Here is a 19,364-nt window from a genome sequence, read left to right as displayed (position 1 = left end):
TCACCTTGGTCACGATGCACAACCTAAAATGAGTAGTACCAATGTTGTACTACCTCCGTCCGGGTTTATTAGGCCCCCTCTTATTTTGGGCTAAAGTTTGACTTAAAAATTTAACTAACAAAATGTAAACTATATGTTACAAAAGTTATATTATCGGAAAGCTCTTTCAAATACAAATCTAACAGTATAATTTTTTATAGCATATACTTTATATTTTATTAGTCTATACATGCTCAAAATCTGGACCAAAGCACGAAGAGGTCCAATAAACCCGGACGGAGATAGTACAAGAGTACATTTATTTTGAGACAGAGGGAGTATATAAAAACAATGTTGTGATATATACACACACGGAAAGTAAAGCCACCCACCGGGACAATAAGTTAAGCAGCCTATCCAACAATTCCTTGCATATTTCGGAACAATAAGTTACTATGAGGCCTTTATTTCTCCCTCCGGCAATCTAACATATCATCTTCAGTCAGCCAAAGATTTCAATGGGCTCATCTATTCCATCAAGACTAACTGCACTTTCTTTGCGAAGAAGACTCATTGCACTTTGGCAGCAATTCACTCCACGTTTTGCCTAAGTTCGTTGGGGTCAGCTGACCCCAACATCATAGTGGCAGCTCCACCCCTGCTGCTCTTCGACCTCTACCACAGGAATAAAAAGGTAGAAAGCTAAAACATACGATGCCATCAACAGTTCAATGCTGTCTTAGAATAATATATTTCAAGATTAACGCTAACAAGACCCCGAGCAGATCTATCAGTTCGGAATGAGAAAACTTACACCCCAGACAATATCCTCATTCTGTAGTATAATCTTCCGTGTATCTGCAGTAATTTGATCCTGCAACTGAAGTAGAAGAAGGCAAAATTAAACATCACCATGTTTACCGAAAAAGGCTTTCGCCCCGCTTTATAAATAAAGCAAACCGCCACAAGACATACAACCACAACAGGTCCACACACACACACCACCCAAGTACCACAACAAAGTATTAAGGTTCTGCTGAGGGCACATCTCAACAAGCCCAGAAGAAAGAGAAAAAACAAAGCCTGCCCAGTGCAGGCGATCTAGTCAGGCTCCGGCGGAGGCGACAGGCGGACGGCCATCGAGCGGAGATCGGCGATGAAGGCAGAGATGGCGTCCCAATCCAGGGGGCGGCTAAGCGGCCGCCAAAGCTGCAAGAAACCCGAGAATTTGTAGAGAGCATCAGTAGCGCGACGAAGAGGAGTACGCTGGATCACTAGCTTATTGCGAATGGTCCAAAGCGTCCAGGCAAGGACCCCAACCTCGAACCACCTAATGTGGCGAGAGGACGAAGGGGACAATTGGAGTTCAGCAAATAAGTCCGGGAAATTGGTGTGGCACCAACTCCCACCGACAATCTCGCGAAAGCAGCTCCAGAGGAACCGGGCGGAGACGCAGGCGAAGAAGATGTGGTTGGAGTCCTCGGGAACAGCACAGAGGGGGCAGATACCAGTGCCCGGGCCATTACGCTTGCGGACCTCCACACCGGACGGGATCCGTCCACGGATCCACTGCCACATGAAGATGCGAATCTTCAGGGGGACGCGGACGGACCACACCATCTATAGGGGGAGGGGAGCGGAGGAGGGGGAAATGGCCAAGTATAGCAATTTGGTAGAGAACTGGCCCGGCGGCTCCAGGTGCCAGCGCACAAGATCCTGATCCCCATCCACCACCGGCTCATGCAGAGCAACGCAGTCAAGCAACTCACGCCAGGCGGCGGATTCCGCCGGCCCAAATGGCCGACGGAAAGCGAGGCGCCCTAAGTCAAGAAGGGCCCTATCAACAGAGATCATGGGGACGACAGCGATAGAGAAGAGGGTGGGGAAGCGGGCCGCAAAGGGAGAGTCGCCGGCCCAGCGATCAAACCAGAAGAGCGTCGAGAGGCCGGACCCCACCGAGATAGAGGTACCAATGTGGAGCACCGGAAGAAGCTGGACGAGGGACTGCCAGAACTGAGAACCTCCCGATTTCTGGCAGAAGGCAAGGGGTTGACCACGCAGGTACTTGTTCTGGATAATGTCCAGCCAGAGGCCACCATGACCCTGCGTGATACGCCACAGCCACCGGGATAGAAGGGCAATATTCATCCGTTTAGAGCACATGATGCCCAATCCACCCTGCTCCCTGGGCTTGCAGATGTCAGGCCAGCTGACCATGTGATACTTCTGCTTGCCATGCTCGCCAGCCCAGAAGAATCGGGACTGGATTTTGGCGATCTCCTTATGGAGAGATTCATGGAGGCTGTAGAAACTCATAAGAAACAAGAGGAGGCTGGAGAGGGAGGAGTTGATAAGGATAGTCCGGGCCGCCTTGGAAAGCCACCTCCCCTGCCAGGGCTCGCATCTGGTCTGGAGCTTGGTCACGGAGGGGCGTAGGTCTGCGACAGAGAGGCGCGAGTCACTAATGGGCGTCCCAAGGTAGGTAGTGGGGAAAGAGCCCAGGCGGCAATTAAGTCTGTTGGCAATGGCCACAGACTCAGCGGGGGAATATCCCATCACCATAACATCGCTCTCATCGAAGTTGATCTTGAGGCCCAACATCTGTTGGAAGCAAAGAAGGAGGAACTTGAGGTTGGTGATGTCCATCTCCGAGCCTTCGACCATGATGATCGTGTCGTCAGGATACTGGAGGATGGAGATTCCCGAGCCCCCAGAGAGGTGGGGGGTAATACCTCGGATGTGGCCCGCGGCTTTAGCCTTATCGAGAATGGAGGCCAAAGCGTCCACGACCATATTGAAGAGGAACGGGGAGAAGGGGTCGCCTTGGCGCACCCCACATAGGGTAGGGAAGAAGGGACCGATCTCGCCGTTGATGCTGACCGCCGTGCGACCGCAAGAGACCATTTGCATGACTCTCGTGATCCACCGGTCGTCAAAGCCCTTCCGAAGAAGGACTTCCCTAAGGAAGGACCAGCTAACCGTATCATAGGCTTTGTGAAAATCGATCTTCAGAAAGACCGCCTTCAGGCGCTTGACCCGGACCTCATGAAGAACCTCATGAAGCACCAGGACACCATCCAGGATGTACCGACCCTTAGTGAAGGCTGATTGGTTAGGGTGGGTAATCCGATCTGCAAGCAGGGTCACCCTATTGGCGTACCCCTTGGCCAGGATCCGGAAGATCACGTTAATGACCGTAATCGGGCGGAACTGGCGGATGTCAGTCGCCCCAGGGACCTTGGGGATGAGGGAGATGGTCCCGAAGTTGAGGCGGCCTAGGTCAATAGATCCCACGAAGAATTCATCAAAGATGGCCATGACCTCTGGTTTAATCACGTTCCAGAAGGTCTGGAAGAAAATGACCGGAAGACCGTCCGGGCCCGGAGCAGAGGAGGAGTTCATACCCTTGATGGCCTCCCAGACCTCCTGCTCAGAGAAGGGGGCCGTCAGGGACGCGTTCTCTGCGTCAGAGACAAGTTGGGCGCCGGCCCAACAATCAGGGGCGAGGGAGATGCCGCTCCGAGGAGCGGGAGAGAAGAGGGAACGATAGAAGCCGTCGACATGGGAGCGGATGTCCCGGGGGTCCTGGAGGAGGGTTACCCCATCCCAAAGGCAGGGAATGGTGTTGCGTCTACGGCGCCCGTTGGCAATCGCCTGGAAGTAAGCCGTATTCGCGTCACCCTTCAGGACCCAACGCTGAGCGCCCCGAAGGCGCCAATAGGCTTCCTCATCGGTGTAAATCACGGAGAGCTGGTCTTCGAGGTCATAGCGGGAGAGCCACTCGTCCGGGGAGAGACCCACCGCGTCAGCCCGAAAGTCGAGGGCCTGGATCGCGGTGAGCAACGCCTTCTTACGCTCCCTGGCGTCACGGCCCAGGTTGGCCCCCCAGCCCTTCATAAATTGCCGGCCACGCTTCACACAGAAGTGCCACGCGTCAATAGCAGAAGGGGGGCGAGGGTGGGGGTGGGCCCGAGCCTCGATCCACCGAGCACAGACGGCGTCGGTAAACCCGGCCTGGGAAAGCCAGCAGGTCTCAAACCGAAACCGAGGGGGGATCGGCGGACGCTCGTCCGCGGAGGAGAGGAGCAAGGGGACGTGGTCGGAACCAATCCGGGTGATGGCGCGAAGAGAGGCTAGGGGGCATCGGAGGTCCCATTCCGGGGAAACTAGGACCCTGTCCAAGACGGACAGGGTCGGGGAGGCTTGTCGGTTGGTCCAAGTAAAACGGGCCCCAACCCGATCAATCTCCTGGAGGGCGAGGTCGGCAATGAAGTCGTTAAACATGTCCATCCGGGCAAAGCAAACATTGCCATTGTTCTTGTCCTCCGCAACGCGCAGCAGGTTGAAGTCGCCCCCGACAACCACGGGGAGGGAGGCGGCCGAGATTTTCCGGTGGAGCTCCTCCAAGAAGGAGGCCGACCTACTATGATCGGCCGGTCCATAGACAATGATGATCTCCCACTTGAAGTTGAGCGACCTCTCGAAAAGCTCCATGCTGACGAAGAATTCGCCCCTATCCATGCTGCCCACCTCAAAGGTGGCATCCTTCACACCTAAAAGGATGCCACCCGAGTGGCCCGCGCTCCCACTAGAAGGGAGCCAGTGCCACGCAAAGAGGTGAGAGCTCAGCCGGTCAAGCTCAGGGAGCGCAAAATCGCGACGCATGGTCTCTTGCACAACCACGATGTCGATGTGCTCATCTCGCATGTATTCCACTAACTGGCGGCGGCGGCCATCATGGCCGAAGCCGCGGATGTTCCAGAAGAGGGCCCGCATTAAGGAGCCATTGGGGGGCTGCTTGACCCCAGAACACAGGAAGCGCTAAGCGCACGAAGGGCCGCCGTGCGGGAGCGGGTGCGTCCCCGAATCTCCGGCACGGCCACCGAGGGAGGAGGGGCCGTCGGCTGCGGCCGAGGCGGAGAGGAAGATCCCCCAGACGTAGAGGCGGCTGGGGGAACGAGGAGGGCCGCCCGGGCCTCCGCAAGTTTCCCATCGAGAACCTCACGGGCTCTGATGGCCGCGATCTGGGCGAGAGGGGGGCCAACTTCCCCTCGGAAAATGATCGCGGAGTCGGAGGCCACTTTGGCGAGATGACCCAGCGGAACAGACTCAAGCGCAGAGAAAGAACAAGACGAAGCAGAGGGGGGAATGGAGGGCGTACCTGGCTCCAGGTTACGGGCGGTAGCGCGGAGCACCGCCCGCTCGGGGATGGGCAGCGCCGGGCTGCCCTCAGGGTGGGCAGCGTCTAGCCGAGCACTCCGGCGGGAGGCCACCACCGGGGAGGAGGCCGACCGACTGCGACGGGAGTAGGCGGCAGACCGGGGAGGGGGGGCTGGGCCACCAGAGGCGTGATGATCCGGGCCGCCCCCGCCCCAGGAGACGACGGAGGGGAGGGCAGCAGTCCCGACCCAGCACAGCCGAGGAAGATCTGGGCCGGGGGTGATGGTGCGGCCAGAGGGGGAGGAGGCGCACTGGGGGCCGGAGAGCAGGCCTCCGAGGGAGCCCATGGAGACGACGGGGCCGGAGGAGCGTCAGGCTGCGGGGAGGAGACGGCGACGGGGGGAGGCGAAGCCGGAGTGGGGGGGACAACCACAGGAGGCGTCCCCCCACCCGCGGGCGCCGCCGAAGAGTCGGAGAGCAGGCCGCCGAGCAGGCCGACCGGGGCCAGCACAGGTGGCGGGGACGAGGTGGGGGAGCGCGGGAGGAGGCCGGGCAGACCACCAGGCCCACACTGGAGATGTCGCTCCCCTCGGATGGCGACACGTCAGAGATCGGCGGGCCATCCACCGGGGGGCGAGAGGCGGCCTGGCGGCCCTTGCCCCCCGCAGACGGAGGGGGGGCGAGGGGGATGGGGAGCGGGAGTCCTCGGACGCCCCCTCCTCATCCGAGCGGTGAGAACGAGAGCGGTGGCGGCCGTGGTAGTCTCCGCCGGCCCCCGGGTTGTCACCAGGGGGGCCGACGTCGAGGAAGCGGGGACGCCCAACGTGGTTGGGAGGCTCGGGGGCGATCCTGAGGTCGAAGCCCTGGTCGTTGAAGAAGACCCGGACCGAAGTGCGCAGCTTGGAGGAGTCGAGGCACTTGACCTTGACCCGCACCTCCTCCTTTTGCAATGAGAGCTCGTTGACCACCACCACCTTGCCCAAGAGGCGAGACATCTGGCGGATGACGAGCTCGGACCGTGCAATATCGGGGAGACCGGAGATGAGGATCCAGGCGGTGTCGAGGACAGCCACGGCCTGAGCGTCGAGTACTGGCTCGGATATCTCGACAACCAGCTGGTTGAGCGCGAGAGTGATCCGGCCACTACGCGTCGCGTAGCCGAAGCTGACGGAGTCGGGGAAGACGACGGAGAAGATGTGGCCGGCTGTGGGGGTGACCACCCAGTCCCACTGGTGGCGGTAGAGGTGGTTGAGCTCAGCCTCGATCATCTCTGGGGACGCCACCCCATCAACGACCGTGATAATCGCCTGAAGGGAGGGCGACGGAGGAGGGGCGTCCGGGACCTCGAGGTGGAAGAAGCCCAACCCCTCGATCCCATGCCCATACATCATGAGCTCCGAAACCACCGGTCTATCCGGGCACAGAATGGCGGGGTGGCCGGGATCCTTGCAGAGGTAGCAGCACTGGGGGTTGACGCAAGCAACCTAAGAATGCCCCCTCACCCCACAGTTGAAGCATGGGGGCGAGGGAGATCGGAGACGGGGCCCGGAGCGGAGGAGGCTCCCGGACCCGCGGGGGGGTGGCACGGTCGGAGTGAGGCGGACACCCCGGCGCTTCTTCTTCTTGGCAGGCCCAGGACGGCCGCGGGAGGTGCCACCACCATGAGCCGGAGCCGGGGCCGCAGCCCCAGTGGAGGCCGCGTGCGGAGGGACGTAGCGGCAAGTGTCCGGGGTGGGGAGGATACCGTCCCGCGGGCGAGGCGAGCCGACCCGGGCCGGACGGGAGGGGGACGGAGAGCGTTCCCGATGACGGGACGGCGACGGGGAGCGCCGGCGGGCGCGCCAGTCCCCCGACGACGCCCGCGGCGACCGGGACCGCGCCCGGTCATCACGGCGGGAGGGGGAGCGGCGGCCGTCCCGAAGCTCCCGGAGCTCGCGCCGGAGCTCCTCCTCCCGCCGGAGGGAGTCGGGGGAGGGGCGGGACGAGTCGCGGGGGGGGGGGGGTCTCCCGCCTTCCGCTTCGCCCGGGGAGCCGGGTCATTCCACTCCCGCGGCATGGCCGACCGCGGCGCGGCGGGGGCCGGGAGGGACGGGGCGAGGGGAGCGGGCGGGGAGGGGGAGCTGGCCGGCCGGACGATGGAGGGGGAGCGGCAGGGGGCGCCGGAGGAGCGAGGCGAGGGGTGGAGGTGGGCAGGGGAGCGGGACGGGGAAGGGGAGAGGAGGCGGCGGCGCACAGGGACGGGGGCAGAGGGAGACCACGGGGAGGCCAAATCGAGCAGATGCCCCCTCCGCTGGGCCTAGGGCACGGGGTTGGTCCACCCAGATTGGGCCGGCCTGCGAGGGGAGGGGGGGCGACCCGCGGTGGGCCGCGCAGGGGCCACCGGGCGCGATGGGCCGGGGCCCAGCAGCCCAGCAAGCCCCGCCGGGTGGCCTGTGTCGCGGGGGAGAGCGGGGGTGGAGGGGAAAACCCTACCGGAAGCGGCCAGCGGCGCCGCCGCCGGCGCCGGACCGGCGAGGGCAGCGGGAGGGGGCCGGGCGACCCGGGCCGTCTGCACATGGAGCCCGGAGGAGCCGAAATGCGCTATGAACGGCCGGTACGGCGCCGGGCGTGGCGACGGGACCGGGAGGAGGGGAGGGAGGGAGAGGGACAGCGGGGGGGGGAGGAGGAGCCGGCGGCCGGGCCCCACCGCCGGCCGGCGCCAGGAGGAGCGGGCGGGGCCCCGATCGGCGCGCCCGGCCACGCCCCAGGCCAGCACGCGGCGGCGGCGGAGAGCCCTACCGGCCAAGGCCACACCTTGGGGGGGGGCGGCACCCGAGCCGGGCTCCGGGGCGCCGAGGGGGCCGGCGGCGGCGCCCGCCTGCCGGGAGCAGAGCCCCTCACGTGGGGGGCTGAGCTAGCCAGCCGGCGGGGCAGGACGGGCCGGCGGGAGGAGCGGGGGGTGGAGGGAGCCGGGGGAGAGGGGGAGGGGGGAACGGCGCGTCCTCCGCGCAGTCAGCCCACCGGAAGGGAGCCGCCGGGGCGACCGGCGCGGAGGGCGGCGGCGGGGCCGCGGCCGGAGAGGCCGGCGGGGAGGGGCGGGGAGGGGCGCCGGCGGCGCGGAGGCAGAGGCGGCGGAAGGGCCCGCGAAGGCGCCAGCGGAGTCGCCCATCGCCCAAGCTTTCAGGCCGGCAAATACAAGGGAAAGCGATAGAGAAGCTTCTCATCACCATGTTTTCTGGCTTAATATGGTTGGAAGAATGAGACAACCCTTGCAATATGCCCCATTCTTCATTTTCTATCAGATGGCGCATTGTAAGTTTAGTATTTCCCAAACAAGACATCTCATTTATCTGTTCTCTGATCAAAATAACTGCATGTAAATTTTATTCGTTCAAATTATTTCTGATGACATATGTTACCTTTTTTTGACAGTTAGTCTACAATATGCGAAAGCATGGGTCCTGCAGAAGTTAACACATACTCCTACTGAAGATGTTGGTAGATTAGTAAGCGAAACTACCAGCACCTACTTAAGTGCCCCATCAGGCCCCGTTCAGAACCAACAAAACTAGGTTCATGGACACCAGGTGAACATATTAAGATACTCATTACATTTACACATAGGCAATCGATATATCATCGTCGGATGATCATGCAATTTGGGCTAACATGACTATTGTGCTGTTGGAATTGCAAGCCTCGAGTCAAAATGGTACTCCCTCTGTAAACTAATATAAGACGTTAAGTAGTGACCTAAAACGTCTTATATTAGTTTACAGAGGGAGTACCAGATTAATCCAATACGTAATGCTGTTACACATAGTTTTGTTTGGTGTTAACTGTTAAGATAGTACATTAACATCACACTCAATTTCAAACATTTAAAGTCATTTTCAGGAGTTCTACCAACTTCAAACATGTCATTTTCAGGTGTTGTACCAAAACAAATACAAACAGTAAGCAATAATTGTACCTTACAGGAGAAATATAGATTTTGGGCTTCAATGTTGCTAATGAAGTGATCCTGAACAGGCTTGAAGGACAAAAGGTGCATACAAATTGTCAGGGTAAAATATTGCTTTGAAGTAAGAACACACACTTCTGTAAGTCAGGAAAAACAGAAATAATTTTGAGTGAACACTAACAATTCGGCCCAACTTTACAGGCTAGGAAAAAGTTGCATCAGTTAATTCGGTTTTGAAAGAGCTACAGGGGTCCTATTTTGACATCTCCTTGTCACCCCACAAAAGATAAGAGTTGCAAAGGAAAATGTGCCACAATTCATCAGCATTAAAGTGATTGGGCCTACGCTACAGAGCGAAAATTTCTCCTTCTCCAAAGTTTATAGCTCTACAATGTCACTATATTTTACTTCCGAGAAAATGAGGATTATATATTGAACTTCTATATTATTGAAACATGGAAGATGTAATTGTCGAGTGAATATTTGATAAAAAACAGGTCTTAATATTGGCAAGATCCATCAAATCAGCCCTCAGTTTTGCTGGTTACCTTGCCCATTTATTTATCATTAATCCTCATGTTGATATAAACTAGAACACTCACATGCCATAAACACATGGCTATTTGGTTGTCTGACTGTCTCTTTTTTTTGTCAAAGTTGTCTGACTATATCTAAAAAAGGTAGTAGCCTGAAATTTGTACTCGCCACAGGTTGTCTGGTTGACATGTGGTTTAGACTCACCTTGTTAGTAACTATACTAACTTCCCTTTTGAAGAGAATCTAAACAGTTGTACTGGCAGAGGTAATCAACAATTCAACATGACTTTGGGTACGATTTGGATACAAACAATTAAGAATGCAAATGTTACCTTTAATATGCTGTTTATTCCTTTTTCAAAAGCCAGCTTAACATCAGCAGAATCAAGATTGCCACTTCCATAGTCAACAACAAAATCTTCCATGCTTGCATATGTCCTGCATAAGACAACAATTATCACAAATACTGGAGCATAATATTATCAACTTATTCATTTTGTAGAATATTACATTTGTGGGCACACATTTCTTTGGTGCTGATGTGATTAACGAGTGCACGCATATTACGATGTTATGGATGAGATATATATAATTTTGTGCATCCTACTGCTGAATTAAAAACCAGCCTTTCACAAGAAACAGAAAGGAATACATTTGGTAGATAAGGGAAAGAATATTACTTGCTACTGCCATTCCCTTTCTTGTCAGCTACCTCCAATTTTCCAAACCAAGGGAATATAACATATCTGATGTACTCCAGAAATGGGTTAGACACTGTTACTTTTGGTGGGCAGAAAGCCAACTCTATTTTCCTATTTGAAGCCTCCTGAAATAAACAGACGAGCATTTCATACAAACGGTTCCAATATTATGTAACACGTGAGTTAAAGATTAGAAATCTGACTGTCCGCTAAAAACTGTAATATATTAGATACGCATATCGATGGTCACACTGGCAGAATGAACCAAAAAACCATGAAAGAAATGTTATATTTTTAACTACTTGATCAACATTCAGAAGAACCCAACAAATGGAGCCAATACAGCGTTTTGAGATAAAACTGCTTTACTGCACAGGCAATCCCACGACTCAACCTCCCGACAGCTGGAACTTTGTATAAAAGAAAATTTTCTGTAAAGGCAATAACCTTCTCTCCGGGAAGTGAAGTCTACAGGGCTCAGCGTTGTTAGGATTAAATTGTATTGCTCTTTGTATTTCCAGGATTTATACAGTGCCAGCACAAACGGGAAGTTATGTCTATAAGGCTCAGCGTTACGAGGATTAAATTGTGTTGCTCTTTGTATTTCCAGGATTTATACTAGTACCAGTACAACTGGGATGTTAAGTCTATAGGGCTCAGTGTTACAAGGATTAAATTGTATTGCTCTTCGTACTTCTAGGATTATATTCCCTTCGATTTTAATATATTGAATGCCATAATTTTTACATTAGCGATCTAGATGGTTTACATCAACAGCTTCAGGCGATGTGGTGGACAAACAGAGGGGGCGGAAATATGGCCGGGGACAAATTTCTTGTGAGCAAATGGAATTGTTGACTTGTTCAATTAAGTTTTGACAGAATTTTTTCTGAAAAAATGGCTAAGAAGTTTGATTGAGAAGGTAGGAAGTCAAGTAAAAGTGGTATAACTTTAGTTCATGATTACATTTCAGCTATATAACCAACCAATTGCAAGGAGGGGAGTGCTAGAATTGAATTGAAACACTTGTGTAAATTTATCATGGATATGCAGAAGGTACACCCGTATGGTAAAACCATAGTACTAAAGTTCAACCATCTGCCACTACAACTGCCACCGCAAAATGATTATAATTAGATACCTGTGCATCGTCCATGAACAGAGTCCGCGCTGGATATCTCAGCGAGTTCAAGTCAGGGTCTTCTGGTAAAAGAGGTAACGTATCTGTATTTCAAGTTAAGGATACATTGCATCCAATATCACCATCAAAGCTCCAAACACTAAACTGGACAACACACAAAGAACAAAAACATGACAGATCTGAATTAGGATACTATGCAGTATGATAGCTGGTTTGGTTTCCCTATTTATTTCTTCGGAGTAATCCTTAGCTAGCATGACAATGTCTCGCTGATCCATGCTGAAGAGCCATATGTCAGCCTGAAACAACCAAAACAAAATGTACTGAGTTAACATGTGCTGTGAACAGCTAATAACATAAGTTTTGAAATTATGTTTCCAGTACAAACAATTCCAACATATGGGATACAATGATCGCAAAACTGGCCGCAAAGGTGCAAAAAGAAAAATAAATGGTTTAACTAGAACTTGCAAGCCACTATCGCTCATTCAAGTCTCCCAGGAAGCATCAGCCTTGCATGATTTCCTAGCAACTATGTTCCGATTATTAAAAAAATCTACATCCTTTGTTTCCAAGCTTCTATATATGTACAAGATAAATTATACTGGGAACTGAATAAGGTATGGAAGGATGGACACAGACTTTAGGCTCATAGGAGCTACACCTATGTGAATCAGAGCCGACCATTGGTCCATGGAGATCCCCAGTCCAACCAGCGCTACTGATACACGCGAGTGTGGCTCCTAAGAGCGGCAGAGCATTTTCCCTCAAAGGATGGTGTTTATGCAGTAATCACTATCTAAAGAAACAGAGAAGCCTACTGATCTACACTCAACATCTCTGGTTCCCTACTGCTGAAGTAGCCACAGAGGTAATAGAGAAATCCATGAAGACTTCTCTTTCACATGTCTAAGATGTACCCTCCACTGACTGATTTGGTCAAAATCTGGTGTGGTTGTACAAGCCATGAATTCATATTGCTAAGAGCACAAACAAAACAAAAATTATAATGTTCTTTTCAATCCTGTATTAGATAAACCAACCTTCTGGCATAATATAGCAGCAACCTGCATGCAAGGGTAGAAAATCTCAGCAGCAGGTAGTCCTTGTGGCCCATATGTCCTGTTCCGACAATAACTGCTCGGCAAACAGTAAATTAACTTGATTGTTATAAGAACAACAAATGATTTGCAATTGAACAAGTTAAAATAAGAGATACCTTGCCATTTTTTCCATGCTGTATTTTCTGGAGACATCAACCGCAAGTGGCCAGTAATTAACCGCGTGGCAATTCAATTCATCTGACAACCATACAACCTCTACTTTGTCAAGGTTCATACCAGTTGCTTTCCACATCTCAATATTGTAGTTGCCAATGTTCCGTATTTTATTCAGGTCAGTGCCAATCTTGAAATGTCGCTGCAGAAACCAATCTGCCATCAATATTTTAACTGTGCAACCAGCTTGGACTATCTTGTTTACATAGATCGTCTTCATAATCCCTTGCAAGACGAGAACACGTCCATCCACCCAATACATTTGTGGACAATGTAACAAGTTAGAACAAACTGGACCTGAGCAATAAGTAATAAGCTAAAACATCAGAAAAATGATATCCTGAGCAATGCAAAAGATGATAGGTGCATCAAATTGTAGCTATCGCTAGTGTCTGGATAACCCGTTAAGGTCTCAACGGTTTAAAATTTTCCAAAAATTATGAAAAAAAAAACTCAAACATCACTACAATAATATAACAAGATCCAATGGAGCAACCGCAAAACATGAATTTGCGTGCCCTAGTAAAAAGAATGAACATTTCAGCTCACCCAGGCTGCGAAGCACCGATAGGTGCATGTCCAATGTGGCCGCATACAATTAGCCTACGATACGGAAGCGATTAAAATAAGAAAAAAATTGCCGATACGCGTGTGGGGACATCATTGACACGGCAGGGACACAGGAAGCATATATTCATTACATAAGCAAGCTACAAGCCAGCTTTTTTATTGTTTTCTAATTGTCATGTATGATAATTTGCAAGTACCACGAGGATTGAGGAAATTGGTGATCATTCAGTCATTGAGGAGTTAAAGAGGCAACAAATGGAGCAGAGTATTTTGATCTCATTTCGCGCATCCAATTATTTATTTTCTTTATTACATGGCATTTTATTGATTATTTATAAATATTCATCGTATCGATGTCTATAAACTGCAGTATCCCATGTCCCCGTACCCGTATCACAGAATTTATGTCACTATGAGCGCTTTGTAGCACACAGGGCATATATATATATATTGTTTGTGCAATCTCTCCATTATGGTCATAATGTTCCTGTATTTCTTCTCATGATTTTTGCGAAATTCGACGCCGTTAAAACCGGGTTCCTTCCCCAGACACCATTGATACTTGATAGTATATATGTAATACCGCTCATCTAAATCCAAGATCCAACTATGACATCTGTGCAGAGAAGTTTTCCCCTCTAAAAACAGGGTACTGGTTCAAAATTTCCACAAACAAGCATATTAGTTTTTTATATTTCTACATAAGTCCAGTTTTAAGTTAAAAAAATGCAGCGTAACTTACTCATGAATAAACTCTACAGTTCTTTTCAAATCTCTGCTGTCGGTCTGACTACGCGTGTAGACTCAATTGTATATCTTCTACATGAATAAACTCTACATTTATTTTCAAATCTATGCTGTCGGTCTGACTACGCATGCAGACTCAATTGTATATCTTCTAGTTTATCATCATGTTAAACTGCACTAAAAAGTATGAAAATCTCATGCTGGGCATAGTTAGATGCCATAAAGATAGATTCAAGTGAAAACCAGGTATAATATTATCCTTCCTCGATGCTTTAAGCCTTCAAGTTCCAGTAACAACTAAGAAGAATGCTACAACAAAAAAGTTTGTTGATATACCTGCTCTATTTCCATCATGTGAGATGGTTCAAACCAAACGTAACAGATGGGTGCGAGCTTCTTCTTCAGAAGGAGGGGGAGCTTATCCTTGCAGATATACTCCCCCCCAATGCTACTCAGAGCTGCGAATCTATCACCGGAACTTATCTCCATGGAATCCCTAAGAGTAACGTCAAATTTGCATGTCATCACTAGAACTGTTAAGATCACACTACAAATTCCAAGCGAGCAATATGCGTACCTGTGGATTCCGACATTAGCAGCAGGTGGGCAATCCATGGTGGAAAGTTTGGAGTGATCTGCGCGGTTTGATTCGAACATGGAAGCTTCTCTGCAGCAAAAGTAGAAGATGGCAATCAGCAGTACATTTTATTTTATTTTATTTTTGCATTCGATCCGGCATTTGGATCGGGTTTCACTATCAGAGATAACGGAACATTGAACAAAAGAAGAAGAAAAATGTGACTTGGCGGCTTGGCGCAAAAAAGTGCAAAGGAACATAAAAACATGCAATCAGCAGAAAGGAAAATTGAAAAAAAATGCGTGCAAGTAAAATTGAAATTTGGAACAGAATAGTTGAGCGTGGCAATAAAAATTGCAATTTGAACAGGAATCCCAAATTGGAACAGAATAGTTGAGCGCGGCAAACAATAGGAGGGCACGAGCTCACGGGTTCAAGCGGGTGTGCGCGCAGTTGACGACGCGTGATGCCCCAACCTCATTGACGCAGCATGAACTGTACGCGATGTCGGCCATCACGAATACCTTGATCCCGAAGCCCTACCCGCTCGCGGCCGGAGCCCCCTTGAGGCTCAAATAGCAGCGCCCTCGACTCCAAAGCCGCCGTCTAGGAAGTTTCTTTCTTTTTTGAAGGATTTGGGATTTTTATAGACTGGCAGGGAGACCTGCTGCCGCCAACCAGGCCGGCTCATGGCGGGCCGGATCGCTCCGGCCGGCTCAGGCTGCCTGGAAAGCCTGAAGAAGCACCTTCACACCCACACGCACGCACAATTGGGCCGGCCCATTCAAAAGCAAAGCTTTCCTTCTGGATCGCACTCCCTCGAAAGAAAAATAGATCACTCTTGATCGCGAAATCACTAGTTGAAGATTACTCCCCACAAAGGTCAGTTAGGGGTACTCCCTGCGCGACAAGTGTCACGCGCGGAGCGCTCCTCAGACTTTTTCATGGCGCTCCGCGGGCGACACTTGTCACACGCGAGGAGCGCTCCCGTGTTTTCGGTTTTTCCTTTTTTCACTTTAGTCCTTAAATATTTAAGATTTTGTATTATAGTTTTGATTTGTTTCTGAGATCTGTTTCTCTCTCGCGTCGCCGTCCCCGACGCCGCCACTTGGCCTTTTTGCTCTGTTACATGTTTCCTTTTTCACCGGCCGTCGGCGTTGCCGTGCACGCCCCGCCGCGGTTCCCCACGCCGTCGCTGCTACCGCCTGCCTAGGGCGGCCCTTGTTCTTAGGCGGTAATTGTGTTCTCTGTTGGTTCCCTGTTTTCGGTTTGTTTTTTTTATTTTCCCATTATATTTCCGGGTAATGGAGATTTTATGGGGTGATTATGGTGGGTGTTGGTATGACCCACCCAGGAGGGGCCGGGTTATACCTGCAAGTATTGTTGAAGCCCAAGACCAAGGTTGAAGATGACGGTTCAGTTAAGGGCCCAAAGCCCAGAGGCGACTTAAGGCCCGTAGTGATAAACCGCCATATGAGCGTGACTTGTATTGTAAGGCAAGAATAGTTAAGAGACCGAGCTGGACACTGTTTATGAGCCGGCCGGGACACTGTGAGCCGCTGGGCGTCGACCTTTGTATATAAAAGGATGACCCGACGGCGGTTCAGGGGAAGTAACATCAGATCGAGAGCTAGGTCAAGCGATTCGCTATCTAGTTAACGAGTCATAAGCAATCCCACTCAAAACTAGACTGTAGGCTTTTACCTTCACCGTAAGGGGCCGAACCAGTATAAACCTCGTGTCCTTTGTCCAAATTAACCCCTTTAAGCTTTCCAGCTGCGATGGCTCCACGACTAAGTCCTTCCACTAGGACATCTGATGTGACAATTCCACGACAGTTAGCGCCCACCGTGGGGCCAGCGCACGGTGGATTTGAGTTCTTGAAGGGCAACTTCGAAGGGCTCAAGGGATACATTGTGGGCCGGATGATCTAGAGTCATCGCGACAAGCTCTACATCGATGATGCATGCTCAATTGAGTACGAGTACCTGGTCCCCTTCGGCGGAATCCACGTCTTCATCGGCAAGATTGGCGAGTCGGGCCCTGAGCCGGACATTTGCACCGACCTCGTCGAGACGGATCAACGTGCGAGACCCGCCCGGGCTCTGCCAGCTGTGAAGCGTGCCTTTGTGGGATGCATCCATGGAGGACTCTCTGAAGGATCTTCATCTGGCGGTGAGACGGCCATCTATTCGGATGATGAGTCGTCCACAGGCGAGACGTATTCGTTATATCAACCGCAAGACGACGGGCTTGGGGGTTGTTCCGATGGTAGCAGTATTCAGGATTTCCTTGAGCCGCCGAGCAGGGTCTGTCGGCGTTCTGGGAACGGGGGTCCCCAGACTTGCCTGCCTGCGGCCTGCGACGTGGCTCAAGGGGTGGCCCAGTCCGTCCCATCTTCATCAACTCAAGCTCAAGACCCTCGCAAGGGGCCAAGCCTCGCGGGGCGGACGATGCAATGCTTCCTCAGGAACGGCCTCACCAGGCAGGCTCGTGAGGAGGCGGAGAGATCAAGGCAGGGGTACCTCGCGAGGTGCCCATGACGCAAGTCATGACAATCAAGACCAGGCGGGCGCCAGGCGGGCGCCGACCTGCGCAATGTCCTTGTTTTCTCTTTGGTGCAAAGGGGGCAAGCGCAGGCGTAGAGTACCAAGGCATCAAGCAAAGGTTACCATTTCGGTGCAACGAGACCAAGACCAATGGAGCGGCAGGATGGAGGTCACCATGGAGCCCAAGACGGCGTCATCACTAGTGCCATTGGCAGCTGAAGACCAACTTTAGTCAGGATAACTTGCACTAGATGTTCCCCTTCAAAATGGCCGTTGTTGGCTCCCTTCCCGCTCAATATTTGGGAAGAGGACCAGGGCCTCTATATATAGAGCTAGCCATCACGGTAGAAGGCATCAGGATCTGACCTAGAGCCAACAAAGACGGAGCAATTCCTCTCCAAGCACACCAGCCCAAGAACACCTCTCGCGAGGTTGTTCTTCCTCTATACTATTCATCATCAGCCCTTGAGGCAATCCACCACACCATACACTAGATTAGGGTATTACACCACAACGGTGGCCCGAACCAGTATAAACCTTGTGTCCCTTGTGTTGTTCATCGTGTAGCTTAGATTCACTTCGAGGCATTGGGACGTGGATTGGTAGGGGAAAGATCTTCGCACGCACCCCAGAGTTCGAACCTTAAGGGTTTTGCCGGAACCCGATATCCGACATTTGGCATGCCAGGTAGGGGTGCGCCGGAATCTTTCTTCCACTGTCCCGTGTTCGATCGTTCGCATCCATGGCTGACGCTCGCCGAGCTCGTGCCAAGCGTCGAGCTGCTCTCGCCGCCCGCATCACCCAGACGGCTCCCGTTGGTGGGCCTCCCCGTCGTTCTCCATCGCCTGCCGCCAACGCCGCCACCGGCCCGGCGGGGAACGAGCAGCGGGCGTTGTCGCTGCATCCCTCGGTGCGGGGGAAAGGCCGCAACGCCACTCCGTTGCTGACTCTAGCCAGTTCGTCGTCGCACGCCTGTCGCGCTTCCACGGACACGCATGCCGCGTTGCTCCTAGCACGCGAGCTCTTGCAATACCGCCCCGTCGACGACCTCTACGAGGAGTGGCTCGCTCGCATCACCGAGCTCGTCAGCGCCGCAGGGGGATCCCATGTGCCATCCCTCTCGCTGCCTCGCCCTCCGTCCTGCGTGGGTGATGCAGCTCAGGAGGTGCCTTTGCCACCTCCTCCCCAAGAAGGTGCCCCGGCTCCAAGGCGCGCGGCCCCTGGACGAGACCCACCGCGTCCAGCGCCCGGGCGACAAGAACGGAGCTGCCAAGAAATCTCTCGTCCTCAAGAAGGCGCTCACGTGCTCCCCGCTCTAGCACGTCAAGCCCGCGTCCCTGCGCCAGCACGTCAAGACCCCGCGCTGCCCCTGGCAGCGGCGCGTGGGAACCTCCAAGAGCAAGCCCCGCGTCTGTAAAGGGCTCTGGTGGCCACCGCAGGCTGCCGCGCCTTCACCATCGAGCTATGCAGTGTCGCCTGGCCAGGCAAGTTCAAGCCGGATCTGCCTCCTCGCTACGACGGCACCACACCTAGGCATCGAAGCGGCCAACGGAGATGAAAAGGTCATGGCGAACTGGTTTCCCATGGTGCTCAAGGATGGTGCCCGCACCTGGCTCCTGAACCTGCCTCTAGGCTCGATCTCCCCCTGGGACGAGATGCGCACCCGCTTCATCACCAACTTCCAGGACACTCGCGACCATCCTCCAGTCGTGGGTGACCTGCGCCGCATCAAGCAGTAACCTGGAGAGACCCTGCAGAAGTACATGTAGCGCTTCAACAATACTCGCCTCAAGATTACCAAGGTAACCGAGGAGGCCATCATCTCAGCGTTCTCTGATGGCGTCGGCGACGTCAAGATGAAGGAGGAGCGGGCAATCCACGAGGATCCGTGCACATCTCTAGAGCTGTTCAACCTGGCGACCAAGTGCGCAAGGGCTGAGGAGGGGAGCCTCTCCCTTCTCGAGCTCCCAGCTGCTGACCCAGAAGAGAAGAAAGCCAAGGCCAAGGATGTAAAGCGCAAGGGAGCAGCCGTGCTCGCAGCAGAGCCAGACATGAAGCGCGGCAGGGACCAGCCAAAGTCATCCAAGGGCAGCCAGTACTGCGTGTACCACGACCTCCACACCCACAACGCCAACGAATGCCAAGAGCTCAGAGCCGTTCGAGAAGGACGCATCAGTCAATGC

General features: G+C 53.0%; 2 protein-coding genes across 2 annotated transcripts; both read right to left on the bottom strand.

Annotated features, from left to right (window-relative positions):
* Positions 1-290: 290 nt before the first annotated feature.
* LOC123111847 (tyrosine--tRNA ligase 1, cytoplasmic-like) lies at positions 291-13,024 on the bottom strand. Its single transcript, XM_044532724.1, has 9 exons — positions 12,681-13,024; positions 12,505-12,598; positions 11,655-11,760; positions 11,462-11,544; positions 10,300-10,445; positions 9,952-10,057; positions 9,092-9,151; positions 794-859; positions 291-654 (listed from the first exon to the last, which is right to left on the bottom strand). Exons 1-9 carry the CDS (start codon positions 12,998-13,000, stop codon positions 571-573), a joined length of 1,065 nt encoding a protein of 354 aa, XP_044388659.1. The 5' UTR covers positions 13,001-13,024; the 3' UTR covers positions 291-570.
* An 891-nt stretch (positions 13,025-13,915) lies between these two features.
* Positions 13,916-15,231, bottom strand: LOC123114782 (uncharacterized). The gene is made up of 4 exons (XM_044536195.1): positions 15,062-15,231; positions 14,633-14,722; positions 14,392-14,551; positions 13,916-14,005 (listed from the first exon to the last, which is right to left on the bottom strand). The coding sequence occupies exons 1-4, from the start codon at positions 15,145-15,147 to the stop codon at positions 13,916-13,918; spliced, it is 426 nt and encodes a 141-aa protein (XP_044392130.1). The 5' UTR covers positions 15,148-15,231.
* Positions 15,232-19,364: the final 4,133 nt, after the last annotated feature.

Source organism: Triticum aestivum, chromosome 5B (genome assembly GCF_018294505.1).
Source record: "Triticum aestivum cultivar Chinese Spring chromosome 5B, IWGSC CS RefSeq v2.1, whole genome shotgun sequence".
Lineage (NCBI taxonomy): Eukaryota > Viridiplantae > Streptophyta > Magnoliopsida > Poales > Poaceae > Triticum > Triticum aestivum.
Note: the sequence above shows the minus strand (reverse complement) of the source record. Positions and strands in the feature narration are given on the sequence as shown.